Here is a 17,574-nt window from a genome sequence, read left to right as displayed (position 1 = left end):
TAGTGTTACAAGAGCAGTTGAAATTTTCGCCCTATGTTTCTTAAAGAAATCCATAAACGTAGCGACCGTTGGTTCAACTTGGTGTTGTTTTGCTCTAGATTGCGCCGTTTGTGGGTCTGTTGAATAAATTTATGTCTTGGTTGTACGAAAGATAAAAAATTTTGGATTTTCTGGCAAGTTGTACAGCTTATCGCTACATTAATGGCCATGTCGTACAAACTCATTTAATTAGCGTTTATTTTGTACACTAAATAACCGAAAATGGATAACTCATCCGAAATAGGTACGTGCTTTCGTTGAATTTTATAAATGTAAGCCGAAACTATGAAATTGTAAAAATGAGATTTTACAATGAGACTGCTCGCAAAATTGCAATGTTTGTGGGCAAAACGTCCAACTTGATTGCGGATTGATTTGAACCAACGTTTTCGGCTTGCATTATGTCAAAAGGATGTGTTTGTTGTAATTCGTTCTGTCATTTACTACCATTATGCGTAGGCCAATTCATGAAAGCATTTCATGCGGTTGAGTAGAAACTGAATGAATGAACACCATTTCCTGATTACAATTAACGCGAAATAGAGTTTATGCACTTATTTTTTACTCAGATCGATGAAAAGATTTCGTGAATTGGACTACGCATACATGTGATACTTGTGCTTTTAATTTATAAGGTATTTTTATATTTTTATACTCTTGCTACCACATGAATATATGAATTCGTGATAAGAATATATGAATTCGCCTTGGAAGATACAAAGCGAGTAAGAATAAATGCCGAACAAAGGAATTTGTCTTCTTTCAACNGTGCTTTTAATTTATAAGGTATTTTTATATTTTTATACTCTTGCTACCACATGAATATATGATTTCGTGATAAGAATATATGAATTCGCCTTGGAAGATACAAAGCGAGTAAGAATAAATGCCGAACAAAGGAATTTGTCTTCTTTCAACTTAAATAAATGCATTTTGCAAACAAAATTGCGTACGTTACTTAGTGCCTTGGTAATGGCGAATTGGTAAGGATCTATTGATTGCATTATAAACATTTTCATTTATTTGTTAAACATACAATTACTTCCATTACAACCCGGTCCTATGGATGCTAGAAGCGCGAATTCATATAAGGTGGTGTTACCGGAAAATTAATAAATAAATTATATGTATATCAGAAAATTAATAAGATGAAATGAAATTATTGTTTGATTTCTAACCAAACCTATGTATGTAACTCAATCACCTAATGGTTTGCCGAACCGGAAACATATGTTTACACATCCATTTTCGTGAGTAGGTACCCTTTTAAAGAAGTTTCACTTCTATCATGTGTACGCACGCCTTTTTTTTTTTTTAATTTAATATTTAGATTTCATTGTTTAAAATTTTTTATTTAATTTAATTTTTGGAAAGTTGTTTTATGTAGTTCTTTTTTAATAAATTTTTTCTTTCTCATTTTAATTATCTTTAATATTGCGATGTTATTGTTTTAAAAAGAATAATATTTTTATTTCATTTAATTTTTTGGCACTTATTTAATACTTTCTTTTTTAAAGATTTTTTTTTGTTTCAAGTTTAATTTTCTTTTACATTTTAGAATTCATTGTTTAAAAAAGAAAAAAAATATTTTTTAATTTCATTTGGTTTTTAGGAACTTATTTTATTTTTCTCTTTATTTAGTTGGTTTTTTCTCGTTAATCTAGTTTTGTTTTAAATTTTTTATCTTATTGTTTTAAAAAGAAAAATATATTTTTTTATTTAATTTAATTTTTATGGTCTTATTTTATTATTTTTTCTCTTTTAATTTAAATTTCTTTAAACTTTTAAATTTTGTTGTAAAAAATATTTTTTTTTAATATTTAATTATTAAGTACTATTTTCTTCTTATTTGTTAGTTTTTTCTTTTTCTAATATAGTATTTTTTCAATTAAATAATAAAATATATATCTTTTATTTATTTTTGCTTTATTTTAATTTTTTAATTTAATTTTCTTTTATTTATCAATTTTTATTGTTTTAAGAAGAGAAAGAATTTTTTTTGTCAATGTTATTGTGGCTTATTACACTTTTTTTTTGTTTTCTTAATTTAAATAAATAAATAAAAACAAACTATTGCTCAAAGACGAAGAGCATAACGCTAAAACCTCCTCGCTAGCAGTTCTTTCAATTCGCATTTCAAAAGACTGTAAAGAACTTTCAGGACAGCTGCCAGAATTGCCCTGCTAGCTTAGTGTTTGAATTTCTTTGTGTAGCCTTAGTCCACCATGCTAAGGATGCTCAGATTATTATTGACTTTACGACAGTGACCAAAAGGTCATTTTGGTAGTAAGGCACCATGTTTTAACAAAAAGTCGGGGGCAAAATAGCCATTTCTACTATAGTAAGTCACAGATTTCTTGGCGCGAAGAAATCCTATTTACCATCAGCTTCCACATATTTAGTTTTACTGCAGAAATATTATAAGTTAAAAAACACACACACACTCCCTCGTATACATGCAATCTAAAATACGTATTTACAAGTAATTTATCTTCGAAAAAAATTTTAAAAAGTAAAATTATATAGAAAATCGTGACTGTACAAGGCGTGCGCCTCTCTCTAGAGTTTTGTTTTTAATAGGTACATTAATATTTACAAGTTTCCCTGGGAGAGCAGCGCACGTGCTCGAGAAGTAAAAAAAAATATCATTTAAACGATCAGTACATATTTACAAAGTGTATGAGTACTTAAATGAGATCACAGTGAGCGTAACTATGTAAAGCAAATTAACCTTAGTGGAATTCATTAGCTGATTCCAGTGACGTTCGCGTATAGCTGGATTTTGTAATTCGCCCACAGCTCTCAGCGAAGTCAACATATTCTTTACGGTTGATTCTAAATTAACAAATGTATCCCAGGCGCGCATCTCTTTGTCTAGTAGACGTATATCTTTGGCAAATTTTTTGCACTCAATATCCATATTTTCAACATCAACTTTGCGCCAAGGTGTTGTCTTCCAATCTTCGATGCAGGTCTGTACGATGTATACATAATCCCAAAGTTGCTGGTTGAGAAGTGTGAAAGATTTGATTAGCTACTTGCATACAACAAGAAAAAAGTGTCTTATTTATAATAGTATTTGAAATAAGTGCGGTTATAAAAAAGATTTTGAATACATATAGGTTTACAAAAATGCTGCCACTTTGCTGGGATCTGTTGAAACATCAAAAAAATTGTTTTGTTGATTATGAGATGGTCCATTCTGCGTATTACCTGTTTTTTTTTTTTTTTTGTATAAAACTATTTTCTTTAACAAAATACTTCAAAATACAAAACAATACATGGAGAGTTGCCAGAGATCTTTGACTAAACAACCTGTTTCCTGTCCATAGGCAAAAAATATCCTGACACACCATTGCGATAAAGTTTGAAATTTAACCTCACACGCAACTAGCCAATACCTGGTTAGTGTGCTGATAAGTTTTGCTACTGAAACGTTAGCTAAGCGTCCTTGTGGTACCCCCTCAGTTGAATATATCCCATAATTAAGTTATTAATTGTGGATTGTTTTTATAGATGGCAACCCTATCTAAAATATTAGAAAACGCTTTTATTCAGATGAATTCCCGAATAGAGTTTCCACATATAAAAATGATGTGCATTGGAGTGGTTCTTAAAATATTAACATAATGGGGCACCCCTATTCTAAATTTAAAGAAAAAACTTGGGATCGCCACCAGGGTTTGAAAATATATATATATTTTTTTTTTTATCGCAAAAATAAAAAATAAAAAACATTGACCTTGACCAGCTATANAAATATATCCCATAATTAAGTTATTAATTGTGGATTGTTTTTATAGATGGCAACCCTATCTAATATATTAGAAAACGCTTTTATTCAGATGAATTCCCGAATAGAGTTTCCACATATAAAAATGATGTGTATTGGAGTGGTTCTTAAAATATTAACATAATGGGGCACCCCTATTCTAAATTTAAAGAAAAAACTTGGGATCGCCACCAGGGTTTGAAAATATATATATATTTTTTTTTTTATCGCAAAAATAAAAAATAAAAAACATTGACCTTGACCAGCTATAACTCAGTGAGTTTATGAATTTATATGAATGGGTTTTAATCAGGCACGGTAACGGTTATGATCTTTATAATAATAATGATAATTTTACCGTTAAAGCTGGATTTCTCTTTTCTTTCGAATTCTAATGTTTTCAATCGATTTTTTGTCGTTTTCGATTTTGACTTTTTCGGTCCCATTATAACCGTTATTTTAAAATTNGCTGGATTTCTCTTTTCTTTCGAATTCTAATGTTTTCAATCAATTTTTTGTCGTTGTTTTCGATTTTGACTTTTTCGGTCCCATTATAACCGTTATTTTAAAATTTAATTTTTAACATCACAAAAGATTTAAATNTATAACTCAGTGAGTTTATGAATTTATATGAATGGGTTTTAATCAGGCACGGTAACGGTTATGATCTTTATAATAATAATGATAATTTTACCGTTAAAGCTGGATTTCTCTTTTCTTTCGAATTCTAATGTTTTCAATCGATTTTTTGTCGTTTTCGATTTTGACTTTTTCGGTCCCATTATAACCGTTATTTTAAAATTTAATTTTTAACATCACAAAAGATTTAAATAGGTTACAAAAACGCAGCCTTCATCATAACGGTTAAAAATAATCAAAAAATAAAGATGCAAAAAGGCGATTATTTTTGACCAAAAAAAAACAAAAATCACACAATAACAATTAATTAGGCCAAAAAAAATAAAACTCTAAATATACCAATTACACAGGATCACAAAAAAAGAAAACTTGCGGCATATTTTCCATATTTGCGTATGTTTCAACGCGCTGAATCCAATCCGAGGTACGTTAGCCTCCATCACGTCAGGTTCGAGGTGATTTGAAGGTCAAGTAGGGAAAAATGCATTGAAAATAAAAAACGAAAAATAAAGATTTTGCATGGTCTAAATNAACAAAAATCACACAATAACAATTAATTAGGCCAAAAAAATAAAACTCCAAATATACCAATTACACAGGATCACAAAAAAAACTTACGGCATATTTTCCATATTTGCGTATGTTTCAACGCGCTGAATCCAATCCGAGGTACGTTAGCCTCCATCACGTCAGGTTCGAGGTGATTTGAAGGTCAAGTAGGGAAAAATGCATTGAAAATAAAAAACGAAAAATAAAGATTTTGCATGGTCTAAATACCAATCTAACGATATTTAATGTTTATTTCGGTCTCTGGTTTCAATAATATGTCAAATTTATCAGATTTCAAAAAAAAATAAATGTTTTCAAACCCTGGTAGCCCCCTAACCCCTAAAAAGGAGTGCCCTATAAAATGTTGATGTAGATATATTAAGGACCAACCTAGCTGTTAGATGTTGCTCGGACTAAGGATCGAACTCATCGGTAATACACTCAGCTACAATGACATAATTTTAATATTTCATTAATGGAGGGCAACTCAAAAAAGGACGTTGTTTAACAAGTACGACTTTTAAAACAGTCTTGGCTATAGTCGTGGTAGCTAGGGAAATAGGTTGTAAAGTCTAAAGTCCCAGTCATAAAAATGCAAATATCTTTCAAATTCAAAAAAAATCAAGCTTTCCAAATTGTCGCATGCAAAATACAAAATAGTTTTTAAAAAATGTTGTAACAGCTTTTGACTGCGCAATTATGTACTTGAAAAAATTCAATGCAGAAAAAAATTGTTTAATAACTATATACACATGTATAGTAGTACATATACATCGTCGACTAGAAAAGAAAATTATTACCTTCAACATACGCAACTCCTTGCGGCATTGCTTCAATGCCTTAAACTCGGGTATATTAACCTCGAACAGACTACCCGACTCCTGTATGTCGCGCATTTCGCATTCCAGCCGATGTATGTCATCGTTTATGCGATCAATCAGCAAATAGGGCTGGTGACAATCAAATCGGAAGAATTTATAATGTTTGAAGATGTCCCGGAATAGCTGAGTGTGCGTCTCAAACTCGGCAACCTTATTGCGTATGCGCACCACTTCGGTAGCCTGCAAGGGCGACACCTGTTGCTTCACGGTCATCGCAATCTTCTTCGTGTTGACCCATTGCTCGGGCAGCTCTTGCAGCAGAACATTTACCTCCTCCGGTATGTCCATGTCGAAGTATTTCAGCAGCTGTATGGTCTCTTGCATGGGTTCGAACATGTTGTCCGTCTTAACAGCGCGCTCCTTAACCTGCATCAGAAAAGCCATAATGCTGACGAGTCCAGCGTAATCGCCCTCCTTAACAGTCTGCAGCAGACCTTCGTCTGCCTTCCGTATAAAACCACTCAAATCCATTAGATTATTCGTGACGGTGTTCACCAGATGCTCTTTAAACATATTGCCCCACTTGCAAACTGTATTCAACAGCGCTTGTCTAAAGGGGCGCACATCGACTTGAAACCAGGCATTGAAAATTTGAAATGGCGCAATATCTTCGATTTCATTAAACAACGATTCGTAGTTGTCGATTTGTTCGCGGAAAGCCTCGATGGTGGGCGCACATGGCTCCGGTGCGCCCGGTTCTTTCATCAGCACCAAATCAATTTCCTCCACATCCAATATGCGTCCATACTCTAGGAAATATTCCATGCATTCTTGTCGATCGTCGAGCCAAAGGTAAGAGTAACGCTCGAATTGGCGACAGAAGAGCGACGCTTCCTCCATAACGCGATCGACGCCATTCAAAATCTCGCGACGCATATCAATGATGTCCTGGTTTTCCTTAACCATATCACCATAATTACGTTTTTCATTTTTCTTCAACCGCTTTATCAGCGTAGCCATTTTCATTATGTCGCGCATCAGCTCTATCAACATGTTGTTAAAACCCATCGGATCTGCGGGATCAAGCGAAGGCACAAATACTAAATTCGGCTCGACTAATTCCAAGCGAGATTCGAAAAGTGGCGCACAATTGTTGTCGGCATCCATATTTTCTGCTAGATAGCCTACGCTAACACCTACCGTCTTCAATATGTTCTCATATACAATATTATCCACAAAGTTCACATAGTTCAACCAAATCTCATCTTCTTGCCTATTCTCCATATTGAACTGTAACATATTATCCTCAAGCAATTTATGTATCTCTACAGAGGCCGCTCGTATTTCCGCATAACGTTTTGCTGTGCGGTCTGGCCGCTCGTCAATGCAAAGCACGGTATCCTTTTTAGAATCTCTACGCTCAAAGAGCGGTTGTTTTGCCCAAACAGACATGAGTTGACTGATTTGTTTTAGATTACTTTGGGTATGATGCATGCGATTTTGCAATGCCGCGACGGGAGTACGAAGGTTGTTTAGATATGTGGTGATATCTGTAGGGTATAGAAGTGTTAGATGATAGCTTATAAATTGTATTGGAAACTTGCGATATAAGATTCATATTTTAATGACAAAGTTAAGGGAAAAGAGCCATAAGGGGATGCCCACAGGGAGGTATTCCTTCTCTTTTAATCTAGTCTTTCGCGGTGGATGACCTATTAACCAAACTATAGGAATGTGGCTGCGGTGCTGTTGGGTACGCGGACGACTTGGTAATTATTGTTATTTGAAAATGTGGTAGTACTGTATCAAACGTTATAAATGCAGCTCTGCGCGTGGCATCAAACTGTTGTGCCAACCAGGGCCTCTATATAAACCCTCAAAAGGCGGCACGTGAACACCGCTTAAAAGAAGGTATAACCCGTACCTTGGTTCGGCTAACCGTGGAGAAACAGTTGTTGAATACTTTGACGAAGTAAAATATCTTGGAGTTAGCCAAGATATGTAAGATAATAAGTTGGAATTTCCTTCTATACAAAACCCTTAGTAATGCCACTCGGCCTATTTGGGCTTGTCGAAGACTTCTTGGTCGAACATGGGGTCTGCACTTCAAATTACTAGAAGGGCTATATTGCACTGTAATTCATTATATTGTGGGTAATGCCTCCATAGTCTCGCGGCCAAAGCCGTCAAAAGGTTGGCTCTACTAGCAAGGAATACGATGTTACTAAGCTAGGTACCTCGCGTGATCGAAGGTAAGCAGGTCGCCGACGAACTGACGAGGGAAGACTCATCGTCTACACTTGTAGGACTGAACCCATTTCGGGGACTCAGTCGGCGCTATTCGAAAATCATAATCGAAACGTCGGTAAACTCAGAACGCAGTAAGAACTGTGAAGAGATAGGGTGACTTAGCCAGGCTAGACTTTTGGTTATCGTTTTGCTGGGAAAGATATGTAGAAACCTTTTCAATAGAGCCAACATCAAGTTTCTTATTGACGGATTGCTGTCTTTGTCTTGAAGAGGAGAAGACGTCGGAGCACATTCTGTGTGACTGTCCGGCATTGGCTACACTAATAGCGTTTTCTTTTTTCGAAAAAAGGCTGCACTTATTCTGCTTGTGTTAGCGCTGTCACATTTTCATGTTATTTTCTCAGCCCTTTCACAAGGCGTCGTGTTCTTTTCTCAGCAGGTTGCGCTCTGATCCGGCGAAAGTGATGCCTTTTCTGCCCTCAAATAAACGTGAGAGACGTCAGGAGTTCGGCGACCAAGAAAAGAAACAGTTTACTTTTGTTAGGAAGGCTTGATAGTACTTTGGGCTGAAAGGGTTGGAAACTGTTATAAGCATACAAAATGTAGCGGTGTCCCTTGTTCCTATTACAGCCATTAAATTTACATTTCATTCTGATAGCCACCAGAAAAGCATTTGAATCAACTTGAGCAAGGTGCAGCTGACCATTAAATCCTGAACCGCCGCTGCGAGGTCGTTGACTGCTTTTTGTTTTCTAGTGAAACACCAGAAAATGCCGCATACTTTGCGCGATTGACTCTTTTCATCCCTTCAAGTTGCCGAGACAGATGGTATATGAACCATAGAGGCGCAGGCATGATAAAAACATTACAAGGTAAATTCATTCTCTCAATTCGTCGGCCAAGATTTTTCTTCTGACGTCTGCCAGCATTTTAAAATCATATAAAGAGCGTGTGTGAATCGGTAACAAAATTTGCAGCGAGTAAATTTTTGACACCTATGAGGTGAATAAAATTTCAGTAGCTCGTGAGGCTAGTGAAATTTTTGAAAATTTTGACAATCGCAAAGATTGTTGATGTGTGTAATTTTTCGTTAAATAAAAGCTTATATTGATGAATTGCAATCAACGATGCACAGTGGTTGCTGCCATAGGACAAAATTAAAAAAATGTATGTAAAAATGTTTGAACCAAAATAGGCTTTGCCTTCAGTTCTTTGTCCAAACTTCATGTTGTCATATATTTTTTGTTTTAATTCTAACGGTTGTTTCTGAAAAAAGCAACAAAAGTGTCATCAATTATTCATTTTATTTGTACAGCGTCAGCACGCTGAAAATTTAATTGGATTTAACGTAATTAAAACATTGTGAAAAGCCGAGTGAGTTAAAATTGTATGCAATGGATATTGTACATAAAAGTATTGACTTTATTTCTACCATTAAACTTTTAGATAATTTGTGTTGTGTTCTATGGAAATCGTTGTTTTAGAAAAGTAGGATTTTGTGTGTTTCTTGGTTCGTCTTTCAAGTATTCAGGTAATGTTTTAAGTGTGTTTTCCCTATCGGCCCTCAATATTTTTATTTACATATTGTTTGTTAATATTTTAAAATTATAAAAGTGTTCAGTGTAGATGCATTGATCTGCAGAGGCTCGCGTAGTATTCCATAACCTAATCCAAGCTCTTTATTTTCTACAGTTTTATAAGCTTTTATTTAACTTGGTCATCCCGCGAAAGTCGCGGAAATTTCCAATCGATTTTAAACTAACTTCCCGACAAGTTAGAGACTTGAAATTTTAAGCGTAGTTCCAATCACGATGACAATGTAATTTAAAATATAAATGAATTCCCTATATGGTCCAGGGGTCTTGATTCAAAGGCGGTCAAAAAATAGTAAGATTTATGGCTAACAGAGCGTAATTTGCCAAAGAACGTAAAACCACTATAAAATTGTTAAAGCTGCCGGCGGTAGTGCAGCAAAGCTATTTGTGGCAAATTCTAGATATCAACCTAGTCTAGATATGAATCTCGTTGTAGGCATCATATCAAAGAGATACAATTAGAAGACTCCAGATGTCGCACCGGTAACATAAATTTTATAACTGGTATTAAAGTGTCTGTCAATTTTTAAACCTTTTTCGCATTCTGTGCTCTCTTGTAACTGATAAATTTGGTTACCATCTCATAAGCTGGTAACAAAATATTGCCCCGTGAAATATGCAATACAGGAATTTCCACAAATCTTCATAGCTGAGTTGCTGAATATTTTCACTGCATTACCAACGTACCTAGAATCGCGGTGACAAGAAGTGGTAACATGTTTTGGTAATAAAATTTTCCGGTCACAAAATCTTCGGTAACGTGCAGAATAGACCTGTAAATATATTCCATTTACATACGCTACAGCGGAAATGGACGACACGCCATTTCTTTAAATGAAATTAACTGCTGCTATATGTACATATGTATGTACATCTGTATGTTTCTACAAAACGTAAGCAAATAACATTTTGCTTGCATAGTCTTCTGTTCTCTTTCATTGCAAGTTGAATTATTTTAATATCTATTGCAAAATTTTGTACATAAAATAAAATAACACTTTTTAATATACAACGCGTTTTAATATAAAAGCTTGTCGGCGAATTCAGCGTACATGCATAATTGGTTAGGTATGTATATGTATGTACGCAGAAAAACGAAGTAAATTAGTACAAATTGTTAGTAATTTTCATTAGAATTTGAATAACTCCTTTCACTAAATGGCTTTTAGTAACTTTAACGAGACCTTAACTTATTTTATTTTATTCATTTTAGTGCAGTTTTGACAAAATTTTCATACTAAAAAATATTTTGTTACACTACTTTATTTTATTCCTTTGATTGTACATGTTAAATAAAAGCTTGTTTTTAAAAAAATTTTTTTTTACATTATTTTATTTTCATGTTTATTCTTGTTTTACGTATCTAATTTTCTAATTCAAAATGTTTCTAGGCACAAGTTAACACTGCGAATTTTCTCGATTGTATGTTCTTGAGATTTGGCGTGAAAATTTCTGTACGAATTCCAAAAAGTTCAAAATTTGCTGGGTATAATAGCGAAAGATATTGAATATGAGGGTTTTGAGCCAGATCGGTATGAGTTACAAAAATTACGTTTGTAAAAAATTCGCATTGCTTTGGCAAAGACCCAAACCCCAAAAATCAGCAGTTTTGAAAAGTCATTATAATTGCCTCAAAAAGAAAGAAATCATTTCATCAAAATGTCAACGACCAGTTTCGACCAATTCAAATCGAGGCGCCCGAAAATAGATTTTGTTGAGTCTTCAAAAAGACTAAAAGCTCAGTTAGTCAACGACGTAGCGTTGACGTAGGTTGGCGCAGACACAATCTATCTTATGGGATTCGCGTGCTAACGAAAACTCACCGCCGCATGGCGGTGACGTTGCCGTTGCTTCTCTCTCTCTCTATCAACAGTAAATTTGATATGCTGCTACGTACGTCAACCTACGTTTACGCTACGTCGTTGACTAACTGAGCTTTAAGAGTCGGCGAACATATCGGGATAAAATTTTTACCCTAAGGTCTGTTAAAAGTAAAAACTCTAATATGTAAAAGTGGGCGGGGTTGGGCACGCCCACATACAGTCATTTGAAAAATAATAGGGACACGACATTGTGACCAGTTTCGGCTATTTTTGTTTGTTTAATGTTTATTTTTTTTTATAAAAATACAACTCACTATCTAACAAAAAACAAATTCCAAACTTTGTAAAAAAAATATAAAAATTCAACAAAATTTTAAAACAACACCAAAATTTTTAAATAAGTACTTTTAGAAAAAAGTTATGAAAGCAGTTTTATAGCCCACTGAATTCTAGCTCAAGATAGTGCAAGTTTTAAGTGGCTAAGAAATCGGTTTGATTTTTGATAATTTTTTTCCCGACGGTGTCGCGCATTTTCTTCCATTCAAAGAATGTTTGACAAAAAAAAATATTATCAACAATCAACGCAAATTTTTAGCCACTTCAAACTTGCACTATCTTGAGCTAGAATTCAGTGGGCTATAAAACTGCACACCTAGATTTTTTCTAAAAGTTCTTATTAAAAAGGTTTGTGTTGTTTTAGAATTTTGTTGAATTTTTCTACTTTTTTTATAAAGTTCAAAATTTGGACTTATGTGATTTTTGTTAGATAGTGAGTTGTATTTTTATAAAAATATAAACATTACAAAAACAAAAAAACAAAAGTAGCCGAAACTGGTCACAATGTCGTGTCACTATTTTTTTTCCTATGACTGTATGTGGGCGTGTCCAACCCCGCCCACTTTTACATATTACAGTTTTTACTCTCAACAGACCTTAGGGTAAAAATTTTATCCCGATATGTCCATTAAAAGTATTTTTGGCCGCTCTCCCCACATAAATGCAACCACTGTGCGATGGTAGATGTTTTCTTAAAATATTATTTTCACCCCAATTTGTAATATTTTATCACTGGCAAAAAATTTTTTAGTTTCACTTTTATTTCAACATATTTTTATTAAAAGAAAAATACTGATAAAACAATAACCACGCCCACATCCCATATAACGGTAATTTAGAGAAATACGAAATCTTCGATAAATCAGTAATTATTGAAGCTAATTTATTCAAAGTTGATGCTTGCAACAATTCTTTACCAGGAAATATGTTTAGGATAAAATTTTGAAAAATGGGCGTGGCACCGCCCACTTGTGATCACATATATGTATCTCGGTAACCGTTCTACCAATTTGTACCAAACTCGGTGTGGTTATTGTGCTTGCCACATAGAAGCAAAACGTTGAAAATTATTGAAATCGAACTAAAATTACGGCTGCTTTTCATATAATAGTAAATTTCAGAAATTTAAGGACGCTAATTTACTCAAAATTGATACACCCCGGTTTATCATGTAGCGGTAGCTTTCGGAAAGGTGAAAAACATATATTTAATACTTGCGCCGGGTATTTAATGTTCGGCTCCGACCGAACTTAGACTTTCTTACTTGTTATATTTATTATCTACCAAGAACTAAAACTTCATCCTTTCTTTTCTACTTACCGTCTGAATTCCATACCAATTCGTTGACACCAATCACCACCAAGTCATCGATTTGTTTTATTTCCGATTCGATCAGCTGCAATTCAACCGGAGAACTATTTTCCTGTATAGTGTTATACCAGTCTATAGTCTTCTCCAAATTCAATGTATAAGTGCGGAACGTTTCATTTTTCTCAGCAAAATCCAAAGCAATTTCCGGTATACCCTCCACAGCCATTTGCTTCAAATAATGCACCTCACGCAGAATACTAAAGAGCTCTGGACTGAAATTTAAAATCAACGAATTGCTATTGGGATCGCGTGCTATGAGCGAAACTTTTAGATTCATTTCGATTTGCTCTGGCAACTTTTCACTCCATTCTTCGAAAGCACACGTTTTGTGTATGCCCAGACGGCGCATCAAGCGTTCGTAGCGTGTATAGATATCAAGGGCCATCTCGGATTTGGTGATACTGTGGAATAAAGAGAAGGAAATAGAGGAAAAAGTTGAAGAAAAGGAGGATGCAATTTTTCATTTTCCTGTCGATAACATTTGCATTCATATTTTAAGTTACTTCTCCCCTTGCTCCTTTGAAGCTTAATCCAAATTCTGGAGTTCGTTAATCAGTTGCAAACAAGGGTCAAAGAGATTTTCAAGGAATTTTAAATCGTGAAGTCCTCAACCCCGAAGCCACATGGGCCAGCTAGTGCATTTGCCAACACAGAAGCTTCGCTGAACGGTTAAACTTTTAACTTTTGCAGCGACTTTCGCTTCCAAGAGTTGAAGATAGTCTCAATACTCTTCGAAAACTCTAGATGTGTCGTTTATCCATCGAAAAAGATTCCCATAAATGCCCAAGTTGAGATTTTTACCATCTCCACTTACAGCGCAATGAGCCATCCGCCTATTGCAACCATTCTATTATCTATCTTTGCCTCATCTATGTACCGATTTGCGTACATTTCTGGAAACTTACTAAGGGAGTTCGTTTGTCTTGAGTTTTTAATTTTGATTTAGAATTTCCTGCCAAAGTAGGTTCCTTTTGATAATATTGCAGAAAGCCAAAAACTTTGAACGTCGGCATTTTTGCCTAATGATATTTCTCTCTATCGAAGTTACTTCTGCTTGAACATACACATATGGGGTAGCTCCAGGTCCAAGGTAGAACAAATCATTTACCGTGTATCCTTGAACCTTGCACCTGGTAATCATTTGGCTTTTTGAAGAGTTGGCGACCTAACAGCGAAAGTATAAACCCCAATCGAAGGGACCGTTATNAAAGGTCCAAGGTAGAACAAATCATTTACCGTGTATCCTTGAACCTTGCACCTGGTAATCATTTGGCTTTTTGAAGAGTTGTTGGCGACCTAACAGCGAAAGTATAAACCCCAATCGAAGGGACCGTTATGTGGTAAAGCCCTTATATAACCTTTGAATTCACACGCAGCATTATAAAAATTTCTCGGGTGGCTTAGGTTAAAGATTTATCTAGATGAAATTTGCAGTTTTAGCCATGGACTTTATAACCTTTAGACATAGCAATCGCAGTTCGGAACCTGTATAGATATTCTCGATTGACCCATAAGTAATTTTTAATGGCTATGGTGTATTCATCAATTTTCCTTTCCTATTGTTTTCAAAAAGCTCTTTTACTGATGTAATAATCCGTTAGAAACTTGTTAATGCTATTCTCCATACTCCCTTCCCAATTCAATTTGGAGGAATTCAAAGCAGGGGAACTTTTATTTTTTCTTGTGAAGGTCAGTTCACTTTTGATTGGCCCACTTCGAGAAGTCGTCCAGTGCTCGCTTGATTAGTTCACTTATCGTTGGCAGGAATGTTTCCGAGATAAGTATTACAATATCGTCACCATAGGCAACAACCTTTATTCCTTTTGTTTTGAATGATCTCTGGATTTCATTCACCGCCAGGAGCCAGAGAAAAGGGAAAGTGCCAATATCCGCATTGATCACTCTACCCTCATTCATGGAGTCAACTCAAGCTCATACTATGGAACGCTGACTGCTACGTTCTAGAAATGTCCGGCTTATTGTATCCGAGAGGACATTATTGAAGGATCCCTCCCTGTCCACGGACCCAACCAGGGTATATTCCTTAAAGTCTAATGCTTCTAAATATCTAGTACTACCGACCACTGATCTTTCCCTAATATGTAAATACATAACTATTATTTCTAAAAGCTTTAAGGTAACTGTCGGCCTCTAATCATTTGTCTTTAAGTTTCCCTTCCCTTGGGATGAATATAATTCCACCCTCCCTACCCATCTGCTAAACATCTTAAAAAGATATTTGTTAAATGAGGAAATAAGCTTTCACATGAATGTTGCTACTCGACCTCTTCTGTCGACTGCACTTTTTATATCTATGTTGCCCCTATTTACTTAGCATTCTACCAAACCGTCACGCGTTTGGCTCGTGACCGAGATATATGACAGAATATTTCGAAACATGCGGTTAGAATTGCGGTCAGACGATTTAATGCTTTGCCGTCCACCGTCTAACTTTGATTTTGTTCGTAACTGATGTGTTGGATATAAATTTAGAAAATTTAATATAAATATATACTTACTCGTGTTGTAGTTTTTGAAAATGTTTCACAGGCGTACTAATGCGCGCTTCCAGTTGATTGCACCAACGTATAAAAGCCGCTACTGGTGGACAATTATAATCGGGATATAAATTTTTATTCACTTGCTGTAAATCCAGTTGCTTGTAGAATATATCCTCACAGGTGGTCATTTCCACTTCGAGCATTTGTACAATTTCTGTATATCGCTGTGTAAATTGCTCCTTAATTTTTGGACGATCGATTACGCTGCCCACAATATTTATAAGCTAAAAGAAATGAAATTTATATAAAAAAGTTTTGCAAAACCTTCCACTTTCTTGCATCCACTATGCTGACCTTGAACATGCTCTCCAAATTGTGACAGTCATCGAATGCTTGACACAAAATCGCAGCCAATTTCATATCCAATTCCAAAATGTGTGTTTGAAAGTCCTTGAAATCCTCGTCAAATTCATGATCGTCGGGATCGAGCACATCGTAGGACTTGGATGCGAATGCGGTAAAGTACTGATTAAACTCGACATAGACAGCAGTGATGCGTGTACTCAATTGCCGGCCGCGTAGGCCACCGATCTCAACTTTCTCTAATTTCAAGAATTCAATCACCGTAAAGAAAAACCTAATAAAAGAAGAAAAAAGCTGTGCAAGGAAACTACAGTTTGCAGATATTTTTGGTAAACTTACCATTGTATTGTTGTTAAACGCTCCAGAAAGGCATTAAAGCGATTGAAAACGGAATTGGGATGAAAAGTCCAGAGAATCGGTGGTCTCTCCTCCGGCTCGGGAAAGAATTCAGCCAAATGTTCTTTGTAGTAATCGAAAAGTTCGCGAAAGAACTTCAAGATTTGTATGGATTGTGTGAGTCGTTGCATAGCTTCGTCAATATCGCTGTGGAATATGGAAGAGGGATCGAGAAAACGCTTGGCCTATAATTAAGAAAACATACAAATTTAGGGAACAGATATATTTCGGAGTACGCCGATAAATTCTTTATTACCTGGTGTATAATTAGATTACAGATTTGTTTCAGCAACACCGTTATCTTCGAAGAGTTACTGTAATAACGTGAATTACCCCACATCGTGCAGATCACATACATTAACGGTATAAGTAACGGTTTGCATTCAGCAAAATCAATCTCTTCCAGCATTTGTATAAGACGCTTCAATGGGTTAAGATAGAGCGTTATGTCTTTCGCTTCGGCCAGCGCTAGCAAGTAGAAAGAGTGACCAGAAAAAAGTGGTGCAAATATTCTTATTTTATCTTAAAATTTCAGCATCTAGCTTGTTTACCTGTTACCACATTCTTGAATATGCCCTGAAAGCATGGATGATATGCACTATTGGTGTATTCCAGCACTAAAGCCATAGCGCGTATTCGTTCACCGCGCAATTGATCGAATATGAAGGACAAATTTTTGAGGCGATTATTCCAGAAAGCAATTTCTTTATGTTAAAATAGTTAAGAACAAAATTTTGTTAATCGAAAGTGGGAGAAAGATCTAATTTAAAATGAACGAAATCTTTTGTATGAAGATTCTTCAACAAGTCTAAAATTAAACTTAGCCAAAAGCAATGGGTGGCAGTGCAATTTAGTAAGGTCTTTCTTCTGGGTATTCAGTTACAGTTGCACGGTTAAACTCAATCCCAAATTTTGCGTTACCGTTCGCGCACTCTGGACAATGAGAGCAACCTATGAGCCAAATGCGCTAACTAGTTCGTGTGAGCCTTGGTTCACGGCAGAACGGGAGGGAGCTTCGGTGGGGCCATATGAGCCAAATGCGCTAACTAGTTCGTGTGAGCCTTGGTTTACGGCAGAAAGGGAGGGAGCTTCGGTGGGGCCATACCGAATTCTTCGGTT

General features: G+C 35.4%; 1 protein-coding gene across 1 annotated transcript in view; it reads right to left on the bottom strand.

Annotated features, from left to right (window-relative positions):
• Positions 1–17,159, bottom strand: part of Dhc93AB (Dynein heavy chain at 93AB) — a gene marked incomplete at its 5' end in the record, with an annotated part of 63,400 nt that extends 46,241 nt beyond the window's left edge. Inside the window, 8 exons of the mRNA XM_017613922.1 lie at positions 2,771–3,043; positions 5,800–7,370; positions 13,145–13,596; positions 15,715–15,980; positions 16,051–16,333; positions 16,399–16,640; positions 16,712–16,923; positions 17,007–17,159. Of these exons, the coding sequence (XP_017469411.1) occupies positions 2,771–3,043; positions 5,800–7,370; positions 13,145–13,596; positions 15,715–15,980; positions 16,051–16,333; positions 16,399–16,640; positions 16,712–16,923; positions 17,007–17,159 (3,452 nt within the window). The remainder of the gene's footprint in view (positions 1–2,770; positions 3,044–5,799; positions 7,371–13,144; positions 13,597–15,714; positions 15,981–16,050; positions 16,334–16,398; positions 16,641–16,711; positions 16,924–17,006) is intronic.
• Positions 17,160–17,574: the final 415 nt, after the last annotated feature.

The sequence above is a fragment of the Rhagoletis zephyria genome, unplaced genomic scaffold (genome assembly GCF_001687245.7).
Source record: "Rhagoletis zephyria isolate East Lansing unplaced genomic scaffold, Rhagoletis_zephyria_1.1 Rzeph_scaffold_00734, whole genome shotgun sequence".
Classification (NCBI taxonomy): Eukaryota; Metazoa; Arthropoda; class Insecta; order Diptera; family Tephritidae; genus Rhagoletis; species Rhagoletis zephyria.
Note: the sequence above shows the minus strand (reverse complement) of the source record. Positions and strands in the feature narration are given on the sequence as shown.